Here is a 9,446-nt window from a genome sequence, read left to right on the forward strand (position 1 = left end):
TCAAGCAACAACGGTAGGCATCTTGAGAGTGAGAATAAACACTAAAAAACGCTGAAAAAAACTCGCAATGATCGCTTTAATTTAGCTCCAAGAAATGGTCATACCTCAAAAGTCTATTTCAAACTTTTGCTGTAGATAAAACGTGTAGTTGGCTGAGACTTCAAACATTGTCAATGTTAGCGAGACATGCTATAGCTCAATTGAATCATTAAACCCCTGCTTTCTTGCAGTAACTTGGCACTACTTAATTATCAAGCTATACCTTATTTTATGAGACAAATGAAATCAAAACAATGTCATGGTTGCTATTTTTGCCTTGCTCAGTTTGGAAACCAAACAATGGTGATATTAGAAAAGGCAAGCATGTGGCGTCATCATGTGATTAGCGTTTTTATTTCACTTAATTATCTCATGTTTTAGGTAATTGTAGACAGGAAAGAAAGGTAGAAGTACTAATAACGACGCTGGAATAATATAAAAATGTGATAAGAAACAAGTCGAAATATAAATGATAATTATTTTATTTGAGATATACAGGGCCTGAAACTAACGCTCGCCCACTCACTCGAGGTTCGTGGAAATCCATAAGGGCTAGTAGCATGTCTTGGCTGACCAGCCCTGCTGGCAAGTGCTGGTGATGCAACTGATCCCATCTGATTTAAGTATAAAATGTGTGTGTGCAAACATCAATTTTATCACTAAATTTGAGCAGGCATACCCCGACAGACCCACCCATGCGTATAATCCTCCTGTGAGATGCTAACTGCTCACCATGGCAGTTCAGCACCACACACCAGATAATTCAGGGCTGGTAGACATCGTTAAGGGTTGTTAGATTTAAACAGATGTCTATCCCTAATGGCTAGGGAAGGTTTTAGGTTATTTTCAAGCCATGGATATACATAGTTTTGTGGTGCCAAGTGATCGGAAATTGGCAGAGCTTCTCTGATGTAAAAATGTAAAAATCTGCTGTCCAGTGGCAGTGCCAAAAAGCTCAATTTTTTTCCCTATACCTGAATCTTGAGTGCAATACATTACCTTCCTTGTTGTCGCTCTGTTTTGGCCAAAGTGGTATAACTCGGACGTGATCAGTCCATTTGGTCAGTCCTATTGGTCAGTCCATTTGGTCAATTTTATTGGTCAGTCCTATGCTGGTATTTCCATACATGCATCATGTATGCATGTGTTGTATTCACATGGCTTTCCGATCGAAAAATTGATTTTTGCCAAAGCCAAGGAATGATAGAAATGGCACACAACAAAAATGGCCTTGTACAAGCTCACTGCTTTTCACTTGAATTATTTTGTAAAGATATCATAAGATTACTGATCATTGTGCCAAAAGCTTAGGAAACTCTTAGAACAGGAAGAGGTTAGTTTCACAAGTTTAGCTTTGCTCAATGCAAGTAACAACAACATTGAATTAATGTGAGTGGATATAGCTGCATACTGCTCAATTGTGAAAGATAGCCTTATTTAATAGTCATGTGTAGCAGGATGATGTTATATCTATGGAGTGTCCTGCCCACGTAACGCTACTAGCTATATGTACTCAATGCACGCAGATTGACATCTGGAATCTTGCACGTACATGTGATTCCTCATCAAGAAATGGCGTGCTCTTCAGACTGATGTACATGCAATTTCAAGAAAATGCATAATTTTGTATTTAAAGTTGACTATAATAGTTTCTTTCAAGTTCCTAATGTTGGGTGTCCTTCATGACATGAAATGTACATTCCTAATTTTTATCTGCTACTATATATCTACCTGTGCACAGTGCACACTCACATACACAAACACACATGCAGGAGTAGAAATTAACTTTTGAACAAGGGAATCCAACGGACTCCCTGCCTTCAAAAAGAGGGAGTCTGCAGCAAAATGAGGGAGTCCGCAATCTGAAGTTCAAGACTAAAGATAAAACAATAACGCATGTGCTTATTTTGAAGATTCATGCAGTTGCACGTCTGCCAAATTTTCTTTGGACATTTGCTGAAAAAATACGGTAATTCCGCGAGGCCGTGCTCTGGAACGAACTAGTTAGTATATAGCAGAATTTTCAGGGAGTCACTCATCGCTTCTGATTCAGTTATTATTGTTATATAAAGTGATGGTTCTAGTAAAGACCATGGGTATTTTCATTACACATGTATGTATATATATACATATTATTGGATTAGTCTCACTGTTAAGAATTCGTGTAGGTGCAATACAGATGGCCATTATCAGTGTGTATTCTCACACAAGAAAACCAAGATGGCCATGTGTGTTGTCCCTCCTTCTCTCCCCACTGGCCCTCTCTAATTTGTTTTCTTTTTCCTTTTCGGTCCCTTTCTCTCTCTCTCTCTCCCACCCTTCTCTCCCTGTTTTGCTATCGTGCTTACGTTTACTGCCTGTACATGTGTACCTGTAGTATTACCTGTAGTATTACTTCAATGTAGTATTACGTGTAGTATTACGTGTAGTATTACGTGTAGTATTATCTGTAGTATTACCTGTAGTATTACGTGTAGTATTACGTGTAGTATTATCTGTAGTATTACCTGTAGTATTACGTGTAGTATTACGTGTAGTATTACGTGTAGTATTATCTGTAGTATTACCTGTAGTATTACCTGTGCCTATTAACAATATAACTCGCTGTTTGCTACCAAATATGAATTTGCATGTTCAGGTTGAGTAGAATAATACATCATTCACGTATATATATATATATATATATATATATGTATTTTAAATTTTCTAATTACAGTCCGACCTCCTTTATCCGCCATCCGTTATCCGGAAATCTATATAATCGGCCGTGATCTCGCAGTGTATGTTCTCTGTTTTTCATTCATTTCCACCTAAAAATCTTGCTCAAAACTCGCGCGATGTACCAATCGTACGTATGTTTGCGTACATGTGCGCGGGCGTGTGTGTGTGTGTTGTCCACTCGTGTCCGCTATGCCTCTGGTAAAGTTTCTGTTTTATTTCATTTTATTTCCATTTGATATATATACGATAAAACACGACAGTTTGTTACAAATAATCATAGCAACGAGTAAATACATTATCACATGCATAAACCCTACTGAACTGCATAGAAATGCTGTGTTTGAGCATAACTCTCATATCTGGTCAAATCCCATATCCGGATGGGTACTTTATCTGGCGTGGCCGGATAAAGGAGGTCGGACTGTACCTATTTTTATGGATGTGCAATGACAGTGTTGACTATTTGGGTTATGTTGTTACAATTTAAGGTTTAGATAGGTGGAATAAATGAATTTATTATCAGGCATGTGGGTTTTTGGAAAAAATATATGGCCATTGGCCAGGGCATTTAGAACACATTAGACAGGGTTAGAAGAGACCTGTGCCTGGCTGCCAGAGGCAGAGCATATGTGCTTGGCATCAGCCAAATGTAAAATATTTTTAGTTAACATTTTTGCATGTTTTGCCTCAACTGTGGTGCCTCAACTCAAGCACTGTAAATTAGTTGCTCAGGGTTGGAAAATGAAAATCGAAGTGAGTTATACTTATAGCAACGTTACTTATTTCCCACTGGCATCTGTTGAACACATGCAGGCAGGATGCAGGCACGTGTATAATGTACACCAGAGCTAACAAAACAAATTGTAAAGGTCCAGATACTTGCCGGGAAAACAGGGTTTTGGTCATGTATGATTCACATGAATTACCATTCAACAGTGGCATGTTTAATTTTAAAACATTGAATTAAACAATATAGTTAAAAACCTTAATGAACATATATATATGGATTTGGTATTTTACAGATTGAGATTCGGTCTGCCGTTTGAAGAAATATGTAAACCAAACATTCCTGCATCTCTTTTGGTAAGTTACCTTTGTTATGTATATATCATTAGGTAATTTATTATTTGTAGACATACTGTTCCATATATATGCATTGCTATAGGATTCTATATATAGATACACATATTGATTCATAAGAAGCCAATAGTGCTCTGTAATTAAAAATTAATATGCACTTTGGCAGGTGTGTGGATCTCCTGCTTTTTCTGCTGCATAATGATTTTTCTCCAGTAGTGAGGCAACATTCGTAGCCATACTGAGTAACTAACACTCCTCCTGGTGTTGCGTAGAAGATTCCATCAATATTTATACCCTTGTTGCTGAATGGTATTAGTTGAAGACATATATGCAGGTGTCAGCCAGAAAGCAATAACTATTTTGTTAGCTAAAGTTGTTGACAAACACACTGCACGCATGTGTGTACGTAAAGTAGAACTCGCAACAGCATTAAATTATGGTTTATTCTTAGTCGATTTGAAATCAGGGAAGCTCCTCGTCGGTCCGGTTTGCAGTATGTCGCTCCCGAAGTTTATAGCAGAGTGATCTGCATACTGCATGCAGGTTTATAATCGCTTCTGTTCGGTGTACACGCAGCATCGCCAAATACACATGTGCATGGTGAACAGACCTAGTTGGTAATAAACGTTACAGATTTGCTCAGTTTTCATATATATTCTAGCTCATCAGTTATGTTATTGCGCTGAACAAGAAATCTTATAAGGGTGGCCTAAGTAGTTGGCAGCTCCTATTGAGGCTATTCCGTGTGCGGGTATTTCAGTGTAGACTGTGTACAGCAGCTAGTTGGGCTACAGCAGTTCGGACCCCTAAGACGACTCGGCTGCATGACAAGCGGTGAAATAAAAGTGAAAATGCTACGTTCCCCACTAGATTTGCGAGAGGCACACATTGTGCTCTGATCTCCGCTACTTGTGTGCATGCACGCACATACATGCACGTAGCGGCGGGCGTACGCGTTAAGACCGACAGCTTTGCACTCACGTTAGCTCTCGTGAACTTGAGAGCTGGCCCACGTTTGTGTAACGGCATTGTAAGCCCGAGAAAAGCTTAGCTGCTAAGAGCCGGCAAGGTTAGTCGTCGGCCTGTTTTATGCGCGAAGTCGGCCTGGCTGTGGGCCCAGCGAGCGGTGGGTGCTGCTGCATGCTATTTGCTTCTTTTTAACGTGGCAGTCGGTTAGAGAACCAGATCCTTAAAACGATCTACCCGCCGGCTGCGTGTTTTTGATTGTTGGAGGGATGGGAGGGAAAGGTATCAGATGCCTGCAACTAAAACCCCCAGCAACTCCTTCCAGATGTGAGTGAATCGTCTTGTAATTGCTTCAAACTCAGGGTAAGGGGCTGGTAAGGCTGCGCGCGTGTACAGTACAAGTCGCACCCACGCATACAGCCGCTAATGGGTATGTGCGGTCGCTTGCTGAACAAGTGAGTGCACCCACCGGAATAGAAGGCACTCGCTGTATTGTTCCAGAGAATTTCCTAGACAATAGAATTATCTGCCTGCACCTATCCATGCATGCATGTGCTATTTAGCTGGTCGTTATACTGGCGCACAAGTTGTGTTTGTCTGCACGCATAATTATTTTAAATCCAGTCTCCTTATATTAAAATTTAAATTCGTTTATTATACGTTTATAAGACTTACTATACATGAATTATTCTAAGCGCACGTTTATTTCAATGTCTGCTGTTACATGTCCAGGCTCCTTGAAGAATCTTTTGAAGATCCTTTATCCCAATCTACATCGATCATGCTGATTTTATGATTTCGATCTCGTTATGTATGCTATGGCTGAACCTGCCTTATTTTCACAAGGATTAGATTTTTTAGAACTTGTGATGTAACCTACACTAAGCCTACTGACAAACTCGCATTTTCTCAGCTGCATAATTCTCTAACTTTCTTTCTGATTCTTTTTTTCGCGCACATATTTTGCTTCCCAAAAGCATTCCAGCGAAAAGTTTACCTAATGGTTTATTTGCACGCGAATGACTGTTTGTGTGCTTGCCACACGGCGTTTCCACGAATGCGGAATTCTTGGTGAGAACGGCTACGAACCTAGTTGCTGATTGCTAGCTTGTGCTCTGGCACGCAAAGGTTTAAACGAAGATTTGGCAGTTTTTAACCACTACGTTAGCACAGCGCTAATGCACGTGTTGTGACCCATCTTGGTCACCATATTCAGAATTAAGTATTTTATACCCCTAAAAAAGCAATTGACCAACACACTCCGGTTACCCTACTTTGTTGGGTTAAGTTATTATGTCTGCACTTTGAATTGTTGTTTTACTGGGCCAAACAGATATATATATAGCTGGGATACTCCAAATTCAACTTGTTTTCTTTAAGGTTATTTTATAGCCAATTTTAAGCCTATCAGGAGCAGTGTTGAATATAATTCACCTCGAATAAAACATTTTTAGCGTCGGTGGTTACTGTTTTACTGTTTTGGAATATCGCTAATTCTGATTGGCTAATACCTGCTATAATATTCCCCTATAATATTAAATCGGCAGGTAACTTGGTGTGATTTGGCTCATACAAGAAGTGGTATGGTCGTTTAGCAAATGATGGTAATGTAATGGTGGTAAGAAATAAACCGTAAATATCTGTGGTTGTTTGAACATCAACGCGGGATATCCGGCTGCCAGGTTGACCGGTGCTCCGATGCTTTCCGGCAGAGTTCAAGGCGACTATAGTATACGGTGCAGTGTCGATCATCAGTGATGCTAAGCGATTGCACGGAAGCCGATCGCTGTTTATCGCCGTGGTTATAATATTTACATGCAGTGCTAAGCGGGTTCGGTGAGGAAAAAATACCCCGTTTTACCCAATGTTCGTCTCCATCTCGATGGCTTGCTGCACATCTGCCTGTATATTACTGCAGTACCGTGTCTTTGGCTTATAGACGGAGATAGCTGGACCTTGGTGATGAGTGTGCTGAGTCACACTTGGGGCACAGAGTCCAAACGCCAACATGTTACGGCACCAGAAATTTAAAGTTCATACTTCAATTCACCGAGGTTATGTTAGTCATTGCAATTATAAACAAGTTTTGGATTTGCTGAAGTTTGTTATTTAGCGTAACTTTTGTAACAGCAGTAAATCAGAGGTATTATTAACGCGTTTAATGATAGATGGTTTTAATACACAGGTCCTAAATATATGATAGCAGTTCTTGCGATCAGTCACCGTGCTGTATTGCTTGTATAAACATGTACACGTAATAGCGCAAAGATTTTTGAAAGCATGTCTCTATGTTTTCTAAATATGCACCACATGTGATGGTGTTTAACAAGGCGCAGACAGACACTCCTGTACTCCTGTACCAGATTGTGCTAGGCTGAGCACCTTCGATGCTGGAATCAACATAAGTCTATCCACAAAAAAACAATACACCCAGAGCATCAAGCAAATAATTAAGAGCATATTAAGTATGTGTACTCAGGCCCTACTTAATACGCTCTTGAAATAATCAAACAAATTAACACAAGTAGAACATATATATTCTGTATTTAATGTGCTGTCTGCCACCAAGCAGGAATTTCTTCATCCTAATTCCTATATTCTTTTGCCGTCTGACTGATACTTTCATAAAACTAATTTGCATCTATATAAAAACGCTTGCAGTTAATGAGTGACATATCATTCATGGTGTTTATGCGTGAATAAAGATGAGCTATTCCGCTTTAGTAAGAACTGATGACTTCAGCACCTGGGATTAGCGCACACACTGTGAATGTGTGGCCCAATTTCTGCAGCTCGATCAAGTGTCAAGATCACGCGAATTTTTAGCTGGGCTATTTTCTCAAATGATTGCGTAGCTGATGTAAAGTATATAATTCTCACCTGCTGACTTCGCGTTAACACCTCAGTGAGTCAGTGCAGCCAACTTCTCTCTGCTGTTGCACCTGTCAGACATGTGTTTACTTATGCAGGTGCTGATACTGAAGATCACGGCGGAAGGTCCGCACAAGAAGGAGGTTTTTCGAGCGCCCGGCAACCAGAACAGCGTGAAGCAGTTGATGCGCATTCTGAGGAATGGCAAGAGCGCCAATCTACAGGACTACTCCGTTCACACAGTTGCCTCACTGCTGAAGGTAGGTCTCAGTCGCCTCGTAGCTGAAGGTGGGTCTCAGTCACCTCGCTGCTGAAGGTGGGTCTCAGTCACCTCGCTGCTGAAGGTAGGTCTCAGTCGCCTCACTGCTGAAGGTAGGTCTCAGTTGCCTCGCTGCTGAAGGTAGGTCTCAGTTGCCTCGCTGCTGAAGGTAGGTCTCAGTCGCCTCGTAGCTGAAGGTGGGTCTCAGTCGCCTCGTAGCTGAAGGTGGGTCTCAGTTGCCTCGCTGCTGAAGGTAGGTCTCAGTCGTCTCGCTGCTGAAGGTGGGTCTCAGCCATCTCGGCTGTCGTGCGAGCCATCTATGTTGTTCTCCACGTGCTGCCTGTGTTTCTTGTCCTGTCAGCGTGTGCAAATCTATGAGGGATATTGTCTATGGTCTGACCTTCGTGTGTAGGTCAGTGATAATTGGTCGAGTAGTTGGAGGGATTTCCAATCCTCGACCGAATATCCACATACGTTATCGGAGTTAAATCCTAACCGGTTATAGCTACACTGTTAAATTTTTATCGCGTGATCGCCACGGTTGTGGGACGCATAGCATATCCCTCGGGTTTCCATCCCTGCTTACCAAGATTCTAATTCAAACGTCCTCGCAGTCACGTATGTGCGTGCGCGCTTGCGTTCACCAGTCATGTGTACGTGCACAATCACCCATGCGTTACGTAAGTAATGCGTTCCAGAGAAAAAACGCTCGTATCGCGAAAATCCATAACGTGAATCATGTTTTCTGAATGACTGCCATATCATAATTATTATAATTACCTCCGCCAAGGAGGTTTGTTTTCGCCCCTGTTCGTTTGTTTTTTACCTCCGCCAAGGAGGGTATGTTTTCGCCCCTGTTAGTTTGTTTGTTGGTTTGTTTATTGGTTTGTCTGTCAACACGATATGTAAAAAAAATACGGACGGATTTTGATGAATTTTTTTTGGACGGGTTGGTCTTGAGCCAACAACCAATCGATTAGATTTTGGTGGTGATCCGGATCCAGATCTGGATCCAGGATTTTTTATATATTTTTATTTTTTTTGTGGAGAAACTTCGGACGCATTCAAAATTCATAAAAAATCATTGATCTATTTTTCTTCAAATTTTTTTTAAATGTTATCAAACTCTATATTGGGTGTACCAGCAAGATGGTGGGGGGGACTGTTACGCTGTGGCGGCGTGCGCCTTGCCGCGGAATTGCGCGCAAGATCTGCGCTTATAGCGCTTGGGATCAACACCTCCTTTCGGCAACGCTTCTCTAGTATCCCGTCTCATCTGGACGGGTTGGTCTTGGGCCAAGAACCAATCGATTAGATTTTGGTGGTGATCCGAATCCAGATCTGGATCAACGAATTTTTTGAAGGATTTCTCATCAGTCTGTCTGCCTGTCTGCCTGTCTGCCTGTCTGTCTGTCTGTCTGCCTGTGTGTGTGTGTGTGTGTGTGTGTGTGTGTGTGTGTGTGTGTGTGTGTGTGTGTGTGTGTGTGTGTGTGTGTGTGTGTGTGTGTGT

The 9,446-nt window shown here is 41.3% G+C and overlaps 1 protein-coding gene across 1 annotated transcript in view; it reads left to right on the forward strand.

Annotated features, from left to right (window-relative positions):
* The window catches only part of LOC106814684, a 38,336-nt gene that overhangs the window by 14,741 nt on the left and 14,149 nt on the right, over positions 1–9,446 (forward strand). The window contains exons 2-3 of the mRNA XM_014819033.1: positions 3,783–3,843; positions 7,776–7,965. Of these exons, the coding sequence (XP_014674519.1) occupies positions 3,783–3,843; positions 7,776–7,965 (251 nt within the window). The remainder of the gene's footprint in view (positions 1–3,782; positions 3,844–7,775; positions 7,966–9,446) is intronic.

The sequence above is a fragment of the Priapulus caudatus genome, unplaced genomic scaffold (assembly GCF_000485595.1).
Source record: "Priapulus caudatus unplaced genomic scaffold, Priapulus_caudatus-5.0.1 Scaffold27, whole genome shotgun sequence".
In the NCBI taxonomy this organism is placed as follows: Eukaryota; Metazoa; Priapulida; class Priapulimorpha; order Priapulimorphida; family Priapulidae; genus Priapulus; species Priapulus caudatus.